Source organism: Sapajus apella, unplaced genomic scaffold (genome assembly GCF_009761245.1).
Source record: "Sapajus apella isolate SASKATOON/1434 unplaced genomic scaffold, GSC_monkey_1.0 scaffold1, whole genome shotgun sequence".
Lineage (NCBI taxonomy): Eukaryota > Metazoa > Chordata > Mammalia > Primates > Cebidae > Sapajus > Sapajus apella.
In genome coordinates, this window is record NW_022436941.1 from 84,096,771 (window position 1) to 84,121,253 (window position 24,483).

The following is a 24,483-nucleotide window of genomic DNA, read 5'->3' on the forward strand; positions in this document are numbered from 1 at the left end:
TTTGTTTCCAACTCTTTGTTTTGTTTCCTGCTGTTTTCTCAGCACCTAGGATGGTGCCAGGTGCTCAGTAAATGTCTGTTGGATGGATGTATTAATGAATCATGAGAGGATGTTGTTAACATCTGTAGCATGCCACAGAAATGAATTTACACAATGAAGACTTGTTAGGCTTCTGTCTTCTCCCCCTGCTCTTATTGTGGTACCTTGACCCTGACTCTCCTGGTTGGCCCTCCTGATGAGCTCTTAGATTCCCAAGTGTTTATGACAACTTTTAGTGAGGGAACAGTGGACGTCAGGTAATTAGGACATTTGGCAACACCCACCACCCAGTCCCTCTACTGTTAGGACTACCCATTTGCTTTTTAATCTAAATATCCAAACCGCAGACCGGGTTTGAGTTTGATATTTAACCATGTTATATTGCAATTGTAATTTAAGTGTCACAGAGCATGACAGTTTCAGACACTAGACTAAGAGTGGCCTTAGCCTGTTCTAAGATGTCACTTCCTGTGTTGGTTACTTCTTTTGGATTTGGTTCGGGGTTTGAGAATGTGGGCATCAGACAGTTGTTTCTAACCTTCCCAGCTAGGCTTACTCCTCAAAGCATCTAGCAGCTGGGTTGATGACACAGCCATTTCTGTTTCTTTTTTTTTTTTTTTTTGAGACGGAGTTTCACTCTTGTTACCCAGGCTGGAGTGCAATGGCGCGATCTCGGCTCACCGCAACCTCCGCCTCCTGGGTTCAGGCAATTCTCGTGCCTCAGCCTCCTGAGTAGCTGGGATTACAGGCACGCGCCACCATGCCCAGCTAATTTTTGTATTTTTAGTAGAGATGGGGTTTCACCTTGTTGACCAAGATGGTCTCGATCTGTTGACCTCGTGATCCACCCGCCTCGGCCTCCGCCATTTCTTATTTTAATCTGGTGACTAAACCGTGGCCCACTAAGCTGGACTGAACAACCATATTCCACTCTTCACCTCATTGCTGGCGAAGTGCCCTGGTCCCAGTATGAGTTAGGTTGCTGCTGACTAAAGCCATGTGCAGAAGACAAAATGGGAATTTAGAATTCCAAGCTCAGTATTGATGATGAAAGTTAGGAATCCTAAGATTGGGCACATGACTGTAGCAAAAGATTAAAGAAAAGGGACTTTTCACTATTAATATATTATTCATACATTATGTCATATAAGTGACATTTTTTTAAGTTACGGTTTTTCTCTTTGGGTTTTTTTGATCTACCAAGATTGTCATTGAACTTATTGTCATTTTGTCTCACTATTTTCAGACACCATATGTACTCCTAAATGTGGCATATGAAAATATAGTTTCTCTTTGAAGGAGTTGACTGCAGGAGTTGAATTTCCAGGTGTCCTGTGTGTTTCCAAGGGACAAGCTCTATTAAAACATGCAACCAAATTCTTCTCTTTATACTTGACTCCCTGGACACCATCTGATGTGTGGACATATTTGCTCTGCCTGCTATATTTGCAGGCCTTATTGTAATTAGTATTACTTTACAGGATTTGATGGTTTCAGCTAAGAGGAATAGTGGCTTTCTAAATATCTCTTTAGGTCCTAGCTCAGAGATTTGTATGGATGAAATAAGTATTTAATAAGTATCCATTGAATTAACCGGTTGGGAAATGTTTTTGGACATACCTCCATTAATGTATATAGGCATTTACTTACCTTTTGTTCCAGTAGGGTTCCATTTCTTTTCTCCTAGCTTATGTGGTAACATAGTTCTTTATTTAGCCTCATTGCCTTTTTAGTCCATGATCTCTATTTCAATCATATTAGACCTAAATGTATTTATTAAGTGTGTAATCTTGGGCAAGTTACATAATCTTTTTGTGTTTTGTTTTCCTTATTGATAAAATGAGAGTGTTAACAGTATTTACCTCATTAGACTGTCATGGGTAAATGATTTAATATATGTAAAACACTTAGAGCAGCCACCTTTCATGTCAGAACTACACTAGTTGGTCAGTTGCAGCCATTAGTTGGCTATGGATACAAACTCAACAAAAGCATTCTGTGAGCATTAGTTCACTGGGTGGAATTTACAATAAAGCATACTGCATTTAGTCTTATTATGAAAACCATGTGCTGCACATCCTTTATGTCGGTGAAATTTATAATAAGCTTATGTACAGATACACATGCACACTATTTTTGTCATTTTAAACACTTACCACCGGGTATCATTGCCTCCACTTTAGTCCCTACAGCTTATGGATGGTTCTCGAGCATATGGATAGTGTCTGGATGTAGTTTATAGCAGATGCTGTTGGTATCCTACCCAGATCTCCTTTGCTGGGCCAGTGCATCCATCTCCCAGCTGCTGTGGGTATTGGCTGCTAATGACCCACACCTGTACTCTTCTCCAGAGGCCTGCTCTTGGCTGACAATAATTGCCCCAACAAATATGTTTGGGAGATTATGAGATCAGGCCCCAACCCCCTCCTGTTCCCCAGGGGTGGCTTATAGCCAATGACTATACAAGGGTGTAATAGCCCAGCCCCCTTGCCTTTGGACTAGACAACTTCTGTGGTTCAATCCATGTTCTAGAGTTCCTCATGGCATCAAGCTGAGGCTAGATTTCTGAAACAATGTCTTTGCCTAGTTTCTTCCCCCATTCTAGCTTACTTCTTTCAGTTCTAGTTTCTCCTGACAGTACTTCCCCTAAATCAGGTGTACAAGAAATGCCACCTCAAGCTCTGCGTCTGGGGAATCTGACCTAAGACATTGGTTATCTCAGTACCCCTACTGTTTTCTTAGTTCCACCACCACTTAAGCAACTAATTCTCTGTTAAATAATCTCTAGCTTAAATTTCCTCTTTATTTTTGTTTTGTTTTCTTGGTTGGACCCTGCATAATATGCATCAACCCTGTTCCTATCACATGTCTTCACATATTTAACATCAAATGTCCTTGATCCTCTTATTAAATATATACCTAGTTATTTTCATATAGTATAATGGTGAAATCACAGATTTTAAGACCTGAAAATTAGTTTCAAAGCCTTAGTCAATTATACTTCCCTCCTTAGATTGTTGTAAAAATTATATGAGCTTTTCTTCTTAAAACAGTACCTAGAAGATAGGAAGTGCTTAATAAATGGCAACTGATATTATTCTTTCAAGAGATTTGCCTCCTGGGCACAGTGGCATGTACCTTTAGTCCCAGCTACTCAAGAGGTTGAAGCAGAAGAATCACTTGAGTCTTGAATTCAGCCTGGGGCAACATAGCAAGAACCCACCTCAAATTTTAAAAATGAAATTAAAAAAGAATTGCCACACTTTGGGTTAAATGCCTATCTATGTCTTGCTCCCAGAGGACCTGATGAATACCTCTATGATAGTACTTTATCATACTCTATTATAATCTTTGAGTTTTCTTTTATTTCTCCCAGAAAATACGAGCTGCTCAGTGTGGTCAGTGGTGTGTTGGCTCTCTGGGTGTGGAAAAGACTCGATATGTAGGATTTGCTGATTTCCATAGTGACATTACTCTCAACCTGGTTGATTTGAAGCTACCAACAGGATATCACTGAACACAGAGTTGGGAAGAAAAGCAAACAGGTGTCCTTTGCCAGCTATGGCACACCAACTCCAGTCCCTGCTGTTTCCCTATACTTAACACAATATGTCAAACATAAGAACTGAATGTTCAGTGAATGACTAACATACAGTTATTAACTGGTTAGAACTTGATCATATGCAATCAGTTGGTGAAACTCCTTGAAATCTAATTGTTGTTATGTAACCGGTAGTACCTCTTTCCTCCCCACGCACACGTATTGCTCATCCTGTTCTTGAATGAAAGTGATGAAAGCATTCATGATGATGTAAAGGGAAGTGCCTGTGCCTTCCCTGGGCAGGTTGTCCACTGACTCATGCAAATCCCAGTTTTTTATTTATTAGACACATGACACTTACTTTACGTCTCTCTGCCTCAGTTTCCTCAGAGAGTTGGACTAAAGAATCTCTAGAATTTGTTCTAGTCTCAAATCTGTAAAGCTTCATTAGTATGTAATTTTATTCCCTCATGTCTTCAATTTTTCTCATTCCTGTATTGAACTTTGAGTTAGATGTTGTGCTGTATAATGGAAATACAAAGAGGAATGAGACATGACATCATGACATACCTTGGCTGATGAGAGTCTCCATGTGTTTTGTTTGTTTGTTTTTTGTTTTTTGAGATTGAGCCTCATTCTGTCACCCAGGCTGTAGTGCAGTGGCGTGATCTTGCCTCACTGCAACCTTCGCCTCCTGGGTTCAAGCAATTCTCCTGCCTCAGCCTTAGCCTCTCAAGTAGCTGGGATTACAGGCACCTGTCACCAATCCCAGCTGATTTTTGTATTTTTAGTAGAGACGGGGTTTTACCATGTTGGCAAGCTGGTCTTGAATCCTGACCTCAGGTGATCCACCTGCCTTGGCCTCCCCAAATGCTGAGATTACAGGTATGAGCCACCATGCCCAGCCTCTCCATATGTGTGTTTGTTTTTTAATAAACATCTTATCTCATGGAGACCATGAGTGCACACTCCTCTGTTATTTTTCCTCATGAGTTATAAAGCCAAACAGATTCATACAAATGTATCAAAGGCCATGATTTTAGTGTTTCACAAACTTTAGCACTTTGACACATAGAGCTATTGTGCGAATAACTCTCTAGGTGAAATTAAACAAGGCTGTCCTGAACAGCGAGTAGTTCTGTTAAAAAAAAGTATCACGAAGTTCATGTTAATAGTTTGGGAAGAAGCCTTGGTAGATGTCTAGGTCATGCAGCTCTCTGAGCCAGGTTTAAACTCAATTTGTAGAGAGTGTAGTTCATTTGAGACTATTAAAGTCTGAAAATATTCTTTTGAGTTTAAGTCTAGGAAGCATTTATCCTGCTTCTCTCACACACATTTTTATATAAAAGACATTAAAAATGACTTAGATTTTGTGTCTCCCTTCAAGGCCAAATCGACCTATTGGCTCTACTGCCTTCTTTGTTCCCATCCACTGTTATCTCTGCCTTCCCAAATTCCTTTTCCACTCCATACCACAGAGTTTAGCACTTAATTTTTAAAAGATACATTGGTTTCCAGTAGGAATTACTGTTGGGAACATTTTTCAGTTGCTGAAAGCTCTTTTTAAAACGAGAATTTGTTTTGTTTTTGACAGGGGCTGATAATATCCGGAAATACTGGAGCCGCTACTACCAAGGATCTCAAGGGGTAATATTTGTATTAGACAGTGCCTCTTCAGAGGATGATTTAGAAGCTGCTAGAAATGAGCTGCACTCAGCTCTTCAGCATCCACAGTTATGCACTTTACCCTTTTTAATATTGGCCAATCATCAAGACAAGCCAGCAGCTCGCTCAGTACAAGAGGTATGTCTCATTAACATGACAACTCTTTGTCTCCCTTGCTTGTTGTACTTTTGCTGCGACGTTGGAACCTGGAAAAATGCATGTAATTGGGAATATGCTGGTTATGCTATTTTCAACATGAAACCTTAGTTTTCATAGGAAGCAGAAACCTGTATCAATCTTTTAGCACTTGTTTATATACCTTACCCTATTTGGAGAGCACAGATATCTTTCTAGCTAATTAGCAAAGGTTAGAAGATGTTTCTGGTTATATTTTTCATCTATTTTGAGGGGCTGAAGGCCTGGCTGTTTAATATTCTTTTAACCTGTGGACTTAGTTTATTCTCTTCTTCAGCTTTACTAGGAACACATCATGCATATTTCCATGCATTACTCACCATCACAAGCCATGTTCTTGTACCTCTGAAGTGTTCAGTGTTGACTAGGAGTAATGGATCCTATTCTATAATCTGCTAGGCTGAAAACTGATGTCTTGTCTTGCAAATTCCATGCCACCAAATACATTTTAACATGGAACCAGTGTTTATCTTCCTCATTTAGTTTTATTTCTTATCTTATATCTCTCCTATAAAAGCATGACACTAATTTTCGGCAAATAATTAGTGTCTCAGCCAACAGAGCTTCTGATTCATGGTACTAAAGTAATGAGATATGTGAATAGTTTTTAAAACTTAAATTATAGTGAATTATGACCTATGTACAGTGAAATCAGAACTCTTGATGTATTCCTTTATACTTGTAACTTTTGGGATGTGTTTTCTCCTCTCCTTCAGAAAATTGCGTGCTTCCTCAAGTGATTTTGGAATAAGATGATTAATATGAACAACAATCTTGTCCTTCAGTCTGAAAAATAAACGAGTAGCCAAGAACATAACATGTTCTAACTCCAGACCTCCTTCACACTTAGTGTGTGACCCATGGCAGAAAGCCTTATTCCTGTGCCTGGCTTCTCACCTATAAAATGAAAATAATGCAATTTATTATGATAAGTTAATAGGATTAATTTGGATAATTTACTTTGAAGTTTAAACACCTAAGTAGAACTATATAAAGTTTTTATTTAAATTTTAGAAATGTAGTAAAAAAAAAAAAAAAAAAAAAGGCAGGGACCTATTATTCAACAGGCAGAGCTCATGTCTCTCTCGTTAGTTGCTTCATTCAGCCTTAAGTATGTAGCACCTTTTTAAGAATAGTTTGAAAAATACTTTATCTATAATATTAAGTAATTAAGTAAAAAATAGCGATAAAAAATCTATTCAGAAAGTCATTCATGTGAAGATCTTCAGCATTATAATGGTGGTATCTCCTGATGTGCTTTCAACACCTTAGGTAAATCTTTTAACTTCTCAGCATTGGTTTTTCTGCCTGTAGAGTAGATATAATAGTATGTAATGATGGGTAGTTTATAAGGTCCTTTGCTGAGAATGCATTGTTATTCAGCTATTCATTATGAAAAATCTGGTAATATGTATGTGTGCATTACTACATGAAGACAGTATCATGTGTGTATATAATATATACATAATACGTATACCTATTGATACAACGTATAGATATAGGTGCCATTATAATTTCAGATCACTTTATTCAAGTTATTTGCAATATCTGAAAAATGATTTTCTTTTCTTTTTACTTTTAAAGTTTTATGAACGTGTTTATCTGTTTTCCTTAAACATCGTATAATTGAAACTAATGTATCTTTAAACCTAACATATGACTTATGGTTACCTTCCATAGGAATGAAAGGTGGTCACATTGAATAAAGGAAGCTTTTAGCAATTGATTGCTTCGGAGTAATCCTTGTGTGTGTTGGCTGGCCCTCTTTCCTTGGTGTAAAGAGCAAATATCTTTTTCCCCCTTTCTGTGATTCATCTTTCAGTAAGACTGATGGCTATAAATATAGGGTTGTCACAGATATAGTCTGGAAATGATGCTAAACTTGTATATAGTGGAGCATATGTGACTTTGAGGGGTTTTTTTTTGGTATCCATTTGTACTTTTTTCAGAAATTTTGCTTGTAATGGAATTTGCATAATACCAATATGAGGACTGCTTTAAGTTAAAGCATTTTCCCCATGATTAAATAAACGTATACCATACAGGTGCAGGTCTGCACATTAGACTGCTTTAATGGGATACATGGGCAAATTCCAACATAGGTCTTAAAGTTTATGGAAGCACAGTGACATGCTCATACTTACTTGGGTTTAAAAAGAAAGGGATAGATCCTAGATTTTTTTCATTTCTTGATGACAAAGAAGTTTCTCTGTGTAGTATATTAAAATGCCTTATTGAAATACTCTCAGGAATGTCTTAAGAGTTAAATCAATACCTTGTTATTAGCATAAAAATGGAGTTGTGAAACTGAATCTTAAACATTTTGTAAGCAATAACCTCAAAATGGTTGGGAGCGGGCATTTGTATTATAGAAGAGGCAGTAGAAGATTGAAAAGTGAGCAAAGTCACATGTTACTAGAAATATATTTAGATAATGGTCATCTTTTTATTCTCTCTTTCATAAAGGTATTGCACATCCTGTGCCCTATTGCTGATAAGCACTTTTATTCCTTTGCACTTGCTAATTTGTATATGTTTTGTGGAATTTCTCAATGCTAAAAAGATGGTGTTTTACTCTGCAAAATACTTGTGAATTTTAGGCAAAATTCTGACCTGTCACAATCAAGGAAGATGCATTCAACTTACCAAAAAGCACTGAACTTTGATGTAGTTAGAAAATATAATCAGTCATGAAGGGTATTGATTGTTCTTCTCCCTCCGTTGAAATTATTACATTCTGTGTTTAATGCATACGGTGTACAATAATTTATCCTGTCACTGGAGTAAAACTTTACAAACACACTTATTACTTGATGAAGACATCAGGATACTGTTGACTTTAGAAGTGGGTAGAAGCCCGTTAAGTTCAAAAGAGAAAGTTGAATTATCAGTGGGACTCCAAAGAGAATAAAAATCATAAGGAAGTTATATATGTAGTCCCCTCCCTTACTGAGAGTGTTGCTATGTTTGTGGAGCACAGAGTTAAGAAATGATGACAATGGTTAAAATTATATGTAACCCACAGAGGCCAACATGCCCAATTATTTTCTTGCCCTTTCAGAAGCAAGTGGAGTCTTGTACGTTACGTATTTTTTCTTTCTGTAATACACCTGGTAATGACCTGTGTTTAACTTACCAGAATTTTAAGATTTTATGTCTTGAGAACTGATAGTGAAAACATGTATTTTTAAACAAGCTTAAAAAAAAAAACACAGCGAAACACTAGGAAAAAGAACACCCTTTACATACTGTCTGAAAGCCAAGCAATTCTTGGAACAGATGTTTGTTGTATTCACTTTGGGGAGGTGTAGTTACCACAGTTTTCCAGAATTTACTCATATCAACTGTTTTTCTCTATAGAAAGCATTAGAGAAAAATTTATAATTATGTCAAGTGGCCCACTTGGTACATAAGGGAAAATTCTGATCTAATTTAAATAATAAAGCTATAAAATGAGAGAAATCTTAAGGGTAAATAGCTTGGTTTCTCATTTGTATTGAATTGTAATTGTATCTAATTTGTTTTACAACTCCCATAGGAGAGCATACTTCAGTTCTGAAGTTATTTAATAGATCAGGAGGATTTTATGAGATGTTAAGTTGATATAGTAGCCAATAAATGTAATCCTATTTTCCTTCTACACAGTTGCTGATTGTGATTCTTTTACCTCCTGGTTTTTAAAATCTTATTTTCATTTTATTGGACATTATTGTGTCTTATGGAATGACACGTTTTGTTAACATGAAACCATCTATGTTTTCAGCGACCTCATCTGGTTTGATGTTTGTCCATATTCTTAATCCAAAAGTATTTAACTTTTTCAGAAATCGCAAAAGTACAGTGTTAACTATTTGTTGAATATTTTCTATTAAAGCAAATACTAATTGAGAAATATGAAGACTGTGAAACAGAGTTTTGAAGCTGAATTATAAGGTCGAATGACTTTGTTGGTTCCATGGTTCATTAACACTGGAAATTACAGCTTCTAAATTAGGGTGTCAGTATTAAAGTTAAAATTTGTGATCAGGCCATCTCTCAATTTTTATGCAATCTTAATTCAGTTTTATAATGCGATGTGCATAGAACTTGCTGTTATATTTGAAAAACATAAAATATAAATGCAAGAAAATTATTCTCAAATATTTCTGTAACATAAAATTACTTGTTTTTTAGAACATTTTTTATTTTGGTTATAAATATTCAGATTTTTTTGAACAACGCATTCTTTACTCTGTGTCATGAATAGTTTATTTAATTGTCACTTTTTTAGTATATAAACATCTTCTGGAAGAGGGTGCTAGTATGTTTCTATGGTATTTAACTATCACATTTAATTATAACTACTTATTTATAGATGATTAATTCTACATCGTGTACTGTTTTTTTCCTTTCTACAAAGGATCAGACAGAGTTTTGAAAGACTGAAATTCTCGGGCAGTCTATGTCCCTAGACGATAAACTATTATGTAAATTATTTTACATTTACATTGCTTGTAATAGATCATTGCTTTTTTGGTAACTGTATGAAGTAGTACCTTCTCTCACTTCACGTGGCAAATCTTTTATTAAAAAATGTAAAGCGTGTTTAAATCATGTAAAATACTTAGATTAATTTAATATTACTTTCTGTATAGGTAGAGAAATGTGTTCGTAAAACAATCATTGGAAAATGTCATATACTTTAAATCTTAAGAGTTTTCCAAGTATCTTGACCTGCCTCTTGGCAGCATTTTGTAATACTGATTTGCTTTCACATGGAGCAGTGTACATGCCTATGGTGTGAGCAGTTTGAAAACTCCCCTATGGGACGTATACTTACTCTAAAATGATATGAGAGATACAAACTGTTTTTTCTTCATTCCTTACAGATGTACTACACGCTATTACAATTAAATCTTGAGGAAACAGTGAGAGGGTTTGGAAGTCAATTTTTCACTGAATGACTCAGCTATCTCTTGAAAATATTTATTAACCTGTAAGAAGAGCTGAATTAGCAATCATTTCATTATGTACAAAAATGTCATTATTTTAAGTGTATTTCAAAGAGCAACTTTTAAGCTGAAAGTACTAAAACAGCCAGAACATTTCATTTATTATACATTCGTTCATTTTTTTCTATATGCATTTTTTGAGAAAATTAATTTTGTGTACCCGATTTTCTTGATTCTGTGTCTAGCCACCTTGATCTCACTATTTTTTCCTCTGTATACCTGTGTTTCTTGCATCCACCAGGCAATATGATTAAAATGTGCCTTGTCCACCAAAAGCAAAATTTCCGTGAACAAATACGTTATGTAAGAAAGGTCTATTTTATCAAACAAATTATTTAGGTGAAGTAACAAAGTAATACATTTCAAAATATGACAATGCATATAAAAAAATGAATTTATTATGTTCTCTTCTAAAACTCCCATTCCTTTCTACTATCTTTCTTTCTTCAGTCACATACATATCTTCATTTTCTATAAAGTGGGAACATTTTGAAACCTCTTTGAATTTTTACTCTTATTTATTCTCTACATCCAGACTTTTCACTGTCTTATTCTCCCGCTTCTGCCTTTGCAGTGCTTCTCAGAGTTTCCTAATAGTTTATACCCTCAGATCTCCTCTTTTCTCACTATTTTTCAACACAGAATAGAACAAGCAAACTTCCTGTCAATTTTTCATGATACCCATATTTTAAAACCTTCTAATATTAAAAATCTTTCAATTCCTCTGGAATCGAATGAAACTCCACAGATCTTTTATGTTAATGTGCATTGGATTCCTTTTTCACTAGGAAAATCCCTGATATGGCTTGGCTGTGTCCTACCTAAATCTCAACTTGAATTGTACCTCCCAGAATTCTCACATGTTATGGGAGGGACCCAGGGGGAGGTAATTGAGTCATGGGGGCCGGTCTTTCCCATGCTGTTTTCATGATAGTGAATAAGTCTCACAAGATCTGATGGATTTATCAGGGGTTTCTGCTTTTGCTGCTGCTGCATTTTTCTCTAGCCACCGGTATGTAAGAAGTGCCTTTTACCTCCCGCCATGATTTTGAGGCCTCCCCAGCCATGTGGAACTGTAAGTCCAATTACACCTCTCTTTCTTCCCAGTCTTGGATATGTCTTTATCAGCAGCATGCAAATGGACTAATACAACCCCCTCAAGGTGATATGTCACATCAGGAAGCCTTCTTGAATGCCATATCTGAGTTGGGCACCCTCATCTGATTTCCTTTGGCAACCTGGGCTTATCTAAATCATAATATTAGAATTTTGCCTATAGCTTTTCTGTCTACTCCTTAAGGTTATAAGTTCACAAAAGCACAGGAATAACAGCTTGTTTATGCCTCTATGCTCAGTAAACAGCCCTCCACATCCATGGGTTCTGCTTTCATGGATTCAACCAACCACCAGTTGAAAATATTCAGGAAAAAAAATTCTCTGAATTTAACACATACAGTCTTTTTGGCAATATTCCCTAAATAATACAGTATAACAACTATACATATAGCATTTACATTATTAGGTATTATAAGTAATCTAGAGATGATTTAAAGTGTATGGAAGATGTGCATAGGTTATGTGCAAATACTGCTTCATTTGATATCAGGGATTCATGCATCTCAGATCTCATGGGAGGTTCTGGAACCCATCCTTGAAAGATACCAAGGGACAACTGTATTTTGTTTGAAAGAGTGACTACCTCTGTGTCTTACCACACATCCTTTATTTCTTTTCTTTTCTTTTTTTTTTTTTTTTAAAGTCTCGCTCTGTCACCAGGTGCCAGGCTGGAGTGCAGTGGCGAGATCTCTGCCCACTGCAACCTCCGCCTCCTGGGTTCAAGCAATTCTCCTGCCTCAAGCTCCTGAGTAGCTGGGACTACAGGTGTACGCCATCATGCCTAGCTAATTTTTGTATTTTTAGCAGAGACGGGGTTTCACCGTGTTGGCCAGGATGATCTCGATCTCTTGACCTCGTGATCCACCTGCCTCGGCCTCCCAAAGTGCTGGGATTACAGGCATGAGCCACCGCCCCTGGCCCACACATCCTTTCTTACCAGCTTCATGCCATCAACTTCATCCAGATTTCCTTACTCTCTCTTTACTCAGTCTAATGCATCTATTTTTATCTTTGAACATAAAATTTTTTCTTTTCCTCTACACCAAACCTGATCTTTTAATATTTCTCACAAACCACATCTTCCTCAAATCCTCACCACCCTAACCATGTTGATACATAGTTTTAAAAAGCTTCAACTTGTTAATTATCATATTTACAAATGTTTCATTTTATGTTCCTACATTTGTATTTGTCTATTTGCGGACTTTGTTTAACAGCATATCAGGGTACTCTTCTCTTCACAAAATCCCTCATAGAAAGTGACAGGACATCTTGACCAAATAATATTCTTTTAATACATTTTTAAATAATTGCCTATATTTTGTCTTATGAGCTTATTTTGTTTGCTAGCATCAAAATCTATTTTTTTCTCTTTAGATTTATCAGATAGAGACTGGTAAATAATGAAGCTCTAAGGGAACATAATGACATGGCTTTAAAGTGATGAATTCAATTTAATAAAAACAAATGAGGCCATGGTGGGCAATTCACTTGAGGTCAGGAGTTCAAGACCAGCCTGGCCAATATAGTGAAAATCCGTCTCTACCAAAAATAGAAAAATTAGCTGGGCATGGTGGTGTGCACCTATAGTCCCAGCTACTTGGGAGGCTAAGGCAGGAGAATTGCTTGCACTTGGGAGGTAGGGGCTGCAGTGAGCCAAGATCACACAACTGCATTCCAGCCTGGGTAACAGTGCACGACTCTGTCTCAGAAAACAAACAAATTTTTACAAAGTAGCCTTTAATTAATAAAATTATTTATTACATTAGTGAAACTTAGAAGGATTTTTTAAAATTCTTATATTTAATACTTTGTATACATATTTAAATATTTTATAACAATGAATCATTAAAGTAAGAGGCTGATTTTATCTAAACAATATTATTTGGCTTCTTTCTGATCCTTTTGAAGTAGTATATATTTGTGGTGTTGTAGTGGTGATCTCCACACTTTATTTTTGTCTGTTAATATTTTATTTTATAAAAGTTAGTATTTCACTAATCCTCATTCAACAAAGCCAATGACTGATTTGAGGCAAAAGTTTAAGGTACCTTTTCCTTGTCCCTTAGTTCCTTTCATTTATTTTTTTATTTGCAAAAGAGAACTCAGTCACTACACATTCCATAGCTTACAAAGTTAATAAAACATTTGTCGAGGTAAATTAATTTGAAAATAGACACATAGTTAATGTCAGTAAGGTGCTTTGAAGATAAAAAGCACAATAAGCGTTAGTTATTATCATTATGATAATTATTATCATTATTATTATTACATAGTGTCTGCTTTAAAATACCCTTGGTTGCTCTGGAATGGCTGAGACTAATGAGAGACGTTAATCTGTTGGATTTTATCCAGAACTAAGGATTTGAGACATGATGCACAAATGGTTTACTTTTTTTCTTAATAGATCAAAAGATATATTTGTTTATTTTTTCCCCTGAAAAAAACAGAAACAAAACTTCCTGTTGATTCTGTAATGCAGAAGCATTGGTACTTATTTTGAATAGTTTGAATTTTCTTATATAATCTCTAAAAATATGCCCGAGGAGAAAATATAGGTCTTCTTAAAAGGTTCAGAAAACGTAGCCATTGATTTCTACTTCACGTGATCTCTGAGTTGTGTGGAGCTTAAAACTATACTTTTTATATATTAAAAAAGAGAATAGAGCATAATATGGGAAGAAAATATGAAATCTTAGTTCTTATAAAAATGAGAAATTATATCTTTGGGAAGTTATAAAAATAGCTATAACTAATCAGATAAATTAACCCCAATAAGAATATCTTAAGGAGGAGTCTTTAGATTATTCTTTAGAGAGAAGACTTCAGCATAAAGCAAAACTCTTTGCAAGGTACTGCAAAGATTGGCATCACAAGTCACAGAAATGAAGGAAATATTGAAACATTTTAACAGGTAAATATATGAAAGTCAAATGTACCTCCAGCCTCATAATCAGTAAGGCATTAGTGACATGTCTGAAGAAGACATTCCCTAATATTATTGCAAATTAAGTAATAAAAGACCTCAAGAGAATGAAAAGAGAAAAGGTGCCTGAAGCCAATGAATTACAATTGACAACCTAAAGGCAGTTGAAGAACCAATTGCTAGAGTGATTGCAAAGCTATTCATAATGTGCAGCAGACAGAGCACACCAGAAAGCTGGAACAATGCCTTCAGTTCAGCAATATTGCTTCAAAAGAATGGAAAGAGGGGAACGGGAAGAGCCACTGACCCTGAGACCAATTTCCAGGCAGCTGCACAAACTATATACTGTAATTAAAGGTTTTGACCAGTAATCACAGCAAAGCTAGACTACAGAAGTCTGGGGTAACCAGCAAGGTTTATAATGAGGCAGACATCCTTAACTTAAAGCATGGAAAAAACAGGTAAGAAAGCCAGTCCACTTCTGGCAGTGACTTTGAAAAGCTCTGCTGTGTTAGCACAAATACGAAAATCACATATTTTTGGCCTTCTTCCCTGAGAACAAAATCATGTAATAAAAGATACCCACTTTCATCTTTTGAGATGAATAGAATACTCTCCTACTTAGAAATAGGCATTTTCTTCTTGTCACTGTATTTATTTCTTCCTTACCTATGAATTGCATGTCCCTTTGATGAAAACAATGAACTGGACATGTACAATGGTACATGTAATAGACTGAATGCAACTTCGAAGTGGCCACTCTTCCAGGGTACGTAGGCTCTGAAGTGAATTAATTCACACCTGAGTAATTTGCTTATAGTAGCTCCTTTTGCTTTTGTTTACTGGTGTCTACAATCTCTCATTCTTTTTCTTTAATAATATAGTTTATATTCAGCCAGGACTGTAATATTTAAGTAGTCACATAACCACTTCGAGTATTTATATCATGAGAAAAGGGTTATCTACATAACCACTTTGAGCATTTATATGATGAGAAAAGGGTTATCTAGTAGTTCTGAGTGAAGATACGATGCACACTTTTAATACAAATAAGAAGGTATACTACAAAGGTCTAATGAAGAAAAATATCTCATTTTGAAGGTACCACGTAGCTTTCAACTGACTGGGCCTGATAGGGTCTTTGCTGTGTTTGGTATCACAGTATCTAATAGTGAAGTGATGATTACCTTCTTTAGTAGAAATTCCGAGATCTAAATTGGTACACATATAAATCTTTGACAACAAAAAATATATATATAAGTTTTTTACTAGGTTGCAAAGGAGAAGAGTCAAGTAGGGTTTAATTTTGTTTTATTTAGGCTTACATCTTAATATGTTCAAGTATCTGGATTCAGTTGCCCTAAACACCGTATACATAGATTGAGTTTTAATTCGTACTACACTTGACATAAGATTATGGGGTTTCATAAGAATGATCTATGTTTAGATGGTAACTAACTCCATAAAATAATTGAGATTGTTTGCATAAATGAGAAGTTAAACCAATGGAGCCTTATAGGAACAAGGTTCTACATATGAACTCTGAAATAATTTAGAAGTCACATACAACAGTATAATTTTAACATGTAGAATTTGTAATATATTATTTCTTTTTAGACACTGGCTATGACTTATTTTTTGTCAAGCCAAAGCAATTCTTTATTGAAAGGGGCCAGAGTGGAACATCTGGGTAACTTGTGTACAGTTTAGACAGGGAGAACAAAGAAATAATGCAATGAAAATAAGAGCTTGTCAGGGGAGTCCTTAGAGAACAGCTGGTTGAAGAATTACAATTGTTAACTGTGCTATAGAAGAAAGATACTCTCTCATCAGGCTTAGCATATTTCATTGAAGAGAAGGCTGAATAATCATTAGAGGGTTCCTGAAAAATAGATCAAAAAGGATCTTGAGATAGAGGTATAATGTATATGCACTAAATAGTATTGCTATTATTATTATTATTATTGGAAAGCAAATCATTGTGCCCAGATAAATGCCCTTATTTTCTAAAACATGGCAGAAATTGTTTAGAAAGATCACTTACCTTCTTCTTCTATATAAAGATTTATGTTTTACTCAATTTTCATGTAGTTTCATTTAAAGTGGTATTTGTTGGGCCAGGCATGGTGGCTCACACCTGTAATCCCAGCACTTTTGAGAGGCTGAGGTGGGCAGATCACATGAAGCCAGGAGTTTGAGACAAGCCTGGCCAACATGGTGAAACCCAGTCTCTACTAAAATACAAACATTAGCTGGGCGTGGTGGTGCACACCTGTAATTCAGCTATTTGAAAGGCTGAGGCACAAGAATTGCTTGAACCCAGGAGGCAGAGATTAGAATGAGCTGACATCATACCACTGCATTCCAGTCTAAGTAACAGAGTAAGACTGTGTTGCAAAAAAATATATAAAATAAAAAATAAAATGGCATTTGTCAAATTTATTGGAGAGTTAAGTGTAAATATTTGAATTATTTAAATGTTTATTTAATATGCAAATTGTTTAAATAGACATCAATAAATGTGGAAATGTGTGTTTCTGCATATTTTGGATACCAATTTTACATATTAACTTTGATGTTTTTCTTTAAGTTTGGACATCTTTCTATTTTCTTAATTAACACTGGCTTTTCAATGACTTTTATATTAATAAACAAAGTAAGCCCATTTTGTAAGTGAAAAAAAGAAAATAGGTTTTGAGGCAAAGCGTAAGGTCAGCAGGTTGCTTGAGCAGTGAGTGATCTGTCACTGTTGATGGAAACGTTTTTGAGCACTGTAGCTATTATTTTTTTCTTTACCAGAAGTTCTTTGTTTTCTTTTCATATTACTAAATCTTTTAAACTGTATTAGCACAGTTTTCTGCTCTAGGGAAATAGAGTCTTCTTTAATTATTCTGAATATTGTAGTAGCCCTTTAATTATTTAGAACATTAGTTCTAGCAGTGTAGATGCAGAAAGTATATTTTGTTGAAGCAATGACTAACTTCTAGGTCCTAGACATGGCTTTTTTATAAAACACTAAATATGAATCTGTGATTTTGTGATTTCATCTGTTAAGTATGGAATACAAAAATTATAATTCTTTTATTACTTGTTCTTATTTATACTCTGGTTAGTCAAAGTTTTGTTATATGGTTCTTTAGCTGTGGTAATGCTGAACTGAAAAATGTATACTATTTAAAGTAACATCGTATTTTTAGGATGTTAAAGGAAGAGATGAGGCTGTAATTTATGGATTTACTTTTACCACAGTTATTTTTAGAATAACAGTTCTAATTTTGTTTACAAAGATGCATATATTTGTCAAGAATTGTAGTTGAGATTACTTGATCCATCTTCCGTCAATTAAGATTATATGACTAAGGTTCTATGGAAAATGTATTTCTGTCATTTTCATTTGGATCTCCATGTGATATTACATAGTTTTTAAATATTCAATCTTATTTTAATAATCAATCTGAATGATTAATAAAGCCATGTGGTTAAATTTTAAGAAGATACAAAAAGGTATACAGTGAAAAGCAGTTCAGTTTTCTACTCAAGTGCCTGTTCAGCTCTAATTTACAGCACTCAGTCTTAAACCAGCCTGCTTTATTACCAAAGTTTGAATGTCAAAAGGTTAGAAATGCCAACTTAGTGAATTTTCTTTCAACAAAATGAAATATGGACTATCAATGTAGTCCATATTTAAATTCATTAAATTCCTTCAAAATGATTTTCTTAAAGATAGTACTTCTAAAACACTTACAGTAAGACTTAATAATCATTTCAAGAAAATTAATTTAATAGTTTAATCTCTAGCTTGTTACCAAGGTGTGAATTTTTAGCAGCTTACTGAGTCAATTGATAAAAAGTTATGTGAGCAATGCCTTACAGCATTTTTCAAATGTTCTGCTTTTTTCTTTATATTTAAGTTCTTTCTGGATTTTTGTGATTATAGACAAGGCTCTTGATAAATATCTTTGTACATGTTTCCTTGTTTATGCAAGCATTTCTCAAGTGAATACATGTAAAATTGTAGTTGCAGGGTCACAGGATATACCCAAATTTAGCTTGATGAATATTTAACTTGGCATTTTGGTTTGGAGATGACAAACAGTAAGACTTGGAGGTCAGAACTTCTGGATTTAAATCATTCTTACTGTTAAACATCTAAATTATATTGGGCAAAAACTTAAATCTGTTTTCTCATCTGTAAAATGGGGCTAATCCTAGAACCTACCTGTTTAGTGAATGGTGAAGATTAAAGAAGGGCATATAGAGAGTGCTTGTTCAGTATGAACAGTTGTTCCCTGCTTTCTTCCCCCTCCTTCTGACAGGGTTGTTAAGAGGGTTGAAAGGGTTAATGTTCCATAAGGCAATTATATCAGTGTCTGGTAGAGAGTACGTGTCTACCATGGAGCATGGGAGTGCTTTTTAAATACACAAAACTAAAACAAATTTCAACTTGGTTATAAAGGAATATATTATATGCGGTGTTCTGGTCAGAATTTTTTTTTAAATCATTAGCCGATAAAATGTACTTTTCTCTCTAGTTAATGAGAAAACCAGGAAAATCAAATCTTTTGGTGATTTTCACTTGTGAAATTTGATACCAAGTCTTGTTCTTTAAGATGTTCCAGATATACCTTTCTGCCCTCATTTTTAATATGTCAGGTTTGCAGTTCTGTTATATTAGCAGTGGTATTTTTTTTTTCAAAAAGTACAAATGCAAATATAGAATGTTATACTTGGAATAGGGTAGAAGAAATGAGGAAAATGGTTAAACAAGGTATAGGCCTACCTGCATATCTTTGCAGCCTCACTGAAACCCAGAAATCCGCCTTTTTATAGCATGTCACTTGTGTGTGTTCCTAACATGATTGACAGATCGTTGTTTCCCTCTTTGAAGGCTCAAGAGGTTACTTGGGTTATTTTAAAGTGTGTCTTGCACCAAGTCTTACTCTCAGATTTAAATAGAATCTCCTCAAGCATTAAAGATGGATTACTTTGTATTACTTTTATTGCTTTTCAAGTGTTTTTGGAAACATTTAAGAGCACTCCTTAAAACTGGATTTCCTAGAATGGGTGTTCTTTGGGGAAAATTTTAAGGATTAGTTGTAGACTTTCCAAAGTCTGAAGTTTAACAACCAACAGGACCTGATTAAAACAAATTACTTAGTTAAAAAAAATACAAACAGGGCAGAAGAGGAGGAAACCCCTTCGTATCTCTGTATTCCTTATAATAAATCAGACCTGTGTGTGTTTTTAACAAAAACGAGGGTGTGCTTTTTTCCCCCTTCATTCTCAGTTTCTTTTGATCATTGATCTGGGTGACCCCACGCTCACGGTTTTTTTTCTTCATTTGACATGGACAGATTTTTGAAGTATAGCGCTCCTTTGGGAACCCCGGGCAGTTCCACTTGACTAACCTGTGATCTAATGAGCAGTGATGCAGGGTTACAGTGGCCATTTTGTGTGCTTTGACGGAGGATGGCTAGACAGAGAGTGGGAGAAAGGCGATGTCTGCAGAGAAAAGAGAAGCAGGGGGATCGAACAGTGTGAAAAAGACTTGTTAGCCCACATTAGTTTGCCTGATTTACTTCACAACAGGTCAGAAAAGGCCAACAGCAGGGTTGTCGTTAAATTGCAGCGTTGAAAATCTTGGTATTAGAAAGCTTTCAGATCTCTGAAAGCTATTAATTCCAAAGTTGGTTTTCACTTACCTTTGAACTGCAGCAAACAGAGGAGCATCACTCTTTCCTCAGTCTTACCTATATTTATGAAATAATTACATGACTCTAGATTCTTCTTTAATGCTGCAAGTTTTAAACATCCTGTTATGTTTGGTCTGTTTTACAAGGAGCTTGAATGTGAAAGAGAAGCCAAACCCAGCAAGGTTGTTGTACTTCTTTATGCCCTATGTTTGACCCCTAATGATGTGCCCATGCTTTCCATTTGGAAATGCTGTAAGAGTCTGTTTGTGAATTTATGTCCTCATAACGGGAAGGAGCTCTTAAATTTGCCCCTGCGCATCAGCACTGATGTTTGTATGTGTGCGCATGTAGACATCTTGTGTGCCCTCCCTGTAGTGTACAATCAGAATGTTTATTGGTAAAGCCAAATTTTAAAGTTCTTCCTTCCTCCGCTTCAAGCTTAAACGAGTATATTTTACGTCTTATTCTTCTTTTGCTCCTTTTAGATGAAAGAGTTGGCTTACCAAAAAATAAGTTCTGGCAGCATGTTACTGAGCTTAAAAGTTATTATAGGAACCTAAAAGTGATCCACTTGAATGTAAAATTTTCCCTTCTTTACATTCAAAGGAATTTTGGAATTTATATACTACATGCTCTTTTACAGTTATTGATCAAAATTATGCTTTTATTTGACTACCATTTATGTAAGACTAGCCAATTAAAAGCCATCTCCCTATAGAATTAAATAACATTTGATTGTGCCAGCTTCTTGATTTTAGTTAAGATAGAGAATCTAAAACCTTGTGTTTGAGATAAAAATGGACACCTAAACAAATGGCAATGTTATTGGCTGGTTGTGGCAGACATAAGTTTTTTTTTTTTGTTTTTTTGGGTTTTGTTTTTGAGACAGAGTCTTGTACTCTTGCCAGGCTGGAGTGCAGTGGCACGATTTTGCCTCACTGAAACCTCTGCGCCCCCCCCCCCCCCCCCCCCAGTGATTCTCTTGCTCAGCCTCCTGAGCAGCTGGGACTGTAGGCGTGCACCATCATACCCAGCTAATTTCTTTTGTATTTTTGGTAGAGATGGAGTTTCACCATGTTGGCCAGGATGGTCTCGATTTCTTGATCTTGTGATCCGTCAACCTCAGCCTCCCAAAGTGCTGGGATTACAGGTGTTAGCCACCGCATCCGGCCTGTGGCAGACATAAGTTACTTCATGGGTAGCTGTTGCCTTAGGGCTATAAAATGTATGTAACTTGTTTTCTTTGTGCAATAAGGGTGCCCAAGAGATGGACTGGTTACTCCTGTAGTCCTGATTCAGGTACTCTGGTTATGTTAAGAATAACTTTGTTCAACAGGATAGTTTTGTTCAACATTAAATAGACCAAATTTAAGCCTTACGTAGTAACCAGTATATGAAAACTTAGTTGTAGAAAACTGTCCTGTTTATAGATATACCTGCCTATTTACAAATTGGCAAAAGCAACTTTTCCAAAGATGAGAAATACCCTGGTTCAGAATTTTAAGCATACTTAAGTGCTTTTAAAACGTCATTATTAGGTCAGCATGGTGGCCCACACCTGTAATCTCAGCACATGGGAGGCTGAGGTGGATGAATCACTTGAGGTCAGGAGTTCGAAACCAGCCTGGACAGCATGGTGGAACCCCATCTCTACTAACACAAAAATTAGCCAGGTGTGGTGGCGGGTACCTGTAATTCCAGCTACTTGGGAGGCTGAGGCAAGAGAATCACTTGAACCCAACAGGTGGAGGTTGCAGTGAGTCGAGATCATGCCACTGCACTCCAACCTGGGTGATAGAACAAGCCTGTCTCTAAAAAATAAATAAATAAAAAATAAAATGAAGTTAAATGTCATTATTCATTTAAGAAAACAACTTGTGTTCATTCTCTTAAAACTATATGTATATATAGTTTGAGATGGAGTCTCACTCTGTCACCTGGGCTGGAGAGCGATGGTGTGATCTCAGCTCACTGCAACCTCTGCTTCTTCAGTTCAAGCGATTCTCCTGCCTCAGCCTCCTCAGCAGCTGGGATTACAGGCACCCACCGCTACACCTGACTATTTTTTTGTATTTTTAGTAGAGACAGGGTTTCACCATGTTGGCCAGGGTGGTCTCGAACTCCTGACCTCATGATTCACCTGCCTCAGCCTCCCAAAGTGCACTGAAATTACTATGAACTACCATGAACAATGGAAAGTACGTTTCACATACATTGTATCAGGCAGTTCTCTTGATTGTCCTGGGAAATGTGGTATTATCTCCTTACCCATTTTATAAATGAAAGACTTAAGGTCCACAAAAATGGAGTAATAAATTAATTTTCTTTCTTTCTTTTTTTTTTTTTTTTTAACTTTGAAGCCTTGATGCAAGTTTTTAAATCCCTGGATGTTTTTTGCTACTTGGACATGCCCCAGTTGCCAATTTGCAGATGGGCCCTTTTTTCAAATGAGCTCAATTGGAATGAGAGTAATATATTGAAGAAACTAAGCCAAATGTGTTTTTATGTATTTGTGAAACAGAGTGGCTATTGTATTCTGGTACTTGGGGGGAAAAGCCTGCTGATTTGAGCTTAACTTACTGTCCTGTCTGTCTTTGTTTTCAGAAATAACACAAGACTACATTACAGAACTAATGACACCTAAAGCCATTTCTGTAAACATCCAGCTTCCTCCCTAAGCTTTCCTGGCTGTAACCAATCTTCAGCAGCTCTCAACCTCCATTCATTCATGTGCTTTTTCATTCATTGGTTTAACAAACAAGAGATGAGAAGGGAAAAGGACACTAAAAAAGGGTCGTTGGGGACAAAGGTAACAGTTTAAGAAAAGGCAGGGGACTATAAAACATGTCATATTTTGGTAACTGTTAGCCATTCTAAAGAGAACTATAAATTTTCTAAATATATATCTTCCTATGCTTAAACGGGAAAGAATTATCACAGAGTTTAAAAGGCAGCCTTTGCATTAGATAATAGTTCCTTTTTTTTAGTACTTTTTATTGAATTCATGCCCTCTGTGACCCAGGTAACATATGATGGAGGAAAGATGGACTGAGATTTTAGATCAACTCATATGACCTCAAAGTAACAGAATTCCTAAATTCTTTTCCCTATCCTGTGCAATGCTTCAGGCCCACTGAAGGACAAAGGCATTAGAAAATATGTCTTAGTTCTCAAAAGAATTTTGAGTCTTGATTTCACACTGTCATCTGCTTTCATTCATGTAGTTGTGTCACGTCTCTATGTCAGAAGTAGTTGATATTCAAAGAAGGCTGCTGATCTAACTTTTATCAAGTCAGCAAATGTCTATTGGGCACGTATCTTTGTTTTGATTATTGATGCATTTATAAGTGCCTAGAACAGTTCCTTAAACATACTAGATGCTCAGTAAATATTTGTCAGATGAACAAATTTATTCAGTGCTTATGATGGGACAAAGAGTGCATTGTGTCCTGGATGTAGAATAGTGAGCAACACAGACCAAGGACTGGTCATTGTGCAGTGTTCCAAGTGGGTAGTTTTCAGAATTGATTGCTTTATAACAAAGTGATAGTGATTATCTTTTAGAGGTAGATGAAATGAACCATGTAGATGATGGTAATAAATTATTATGAAGGTATTATAGCATTTCTTAAAATGCTTTAAAGATTTTATTAGGGCATTTAAGAAAAAATGATAATAGTTACTTAAAATACGTATATGAATTATATACCCCAGTGCCTTTTTTGTTACTGTTATTTTATCTTTGTGTATTCTGTATATCAATGCTATTTATTTTTGTGCTGTATCGGATCTTAGTTGGGAATTTCCATGTTTTATTCCTGATTTTAAAATCTTTAATATTGTTTTAAAACAGAATTCATGTATTTCTGACAGGATTTAATTATGAAAATTATTCTTTTTTTTCTCTCTATATTTTAAGAAATTGAAATACTATTAGGTATTGGGAAAATACGGCAATTTTTAGGGGAATCTAAATAAAAGCCTTATAAGACTCTAGACATGGTCTGGTCTAGAAAGTCACAAATTTGGTGAATATCAAAATGAACTAGTATGACATTTGCTAAGCAGGTGGTAAATGTCAAAAATGTATCTACTAGCCCAGTATGGCATACACGCATCAAGGCTTGAGAAGCACTGTGTCTCTAGGGTAATCAAGTGAAATGCCTTTCATCTGTTTCCCGAATTGTTTCACAGACTAAACCCTGTATAGAAACCTTCACCCTGAGACCACACTGAAAACATCTGTACTGAAGAATGTGGATTTTAAACACTGTGTGTGTTGCATCCACATAAATTATATTTAAGATAATCTGTTTT

The 24,483-nt window shown here is 35.7% G+C and overlaps 1 protein-coding gene across 6 annotated transcripts in view; it reads left to right on the forward strand.

The window, feature by feature from the left end:
• Positions 1-24,483, forward strand: part of ARL15 (ADP ribosylation factor like GTPase 15) — a 418,972-nt gene that overhangs the window by 190,594 nt on the left and 203,895 nt on the right. For 5 of the 6 annotated variants that reach the window (XM_032283753.1, XM_032283649.1, XM_032283959.1 and 2 more), the window contains one exon: positions 5,175-5,383. In XM_032283753.1, coding sequence (XP_032139644.1) covers positions 5,175-5,383 — 209 coding nt within the window. Of the gene's footprint in view, positions 1-5,174; positions 5,384-13,954; positions 16,190-24,483 lie in introns of those variants that run through there. The other variant, XM_032283840.1, reaches the window with a different exon arrangement.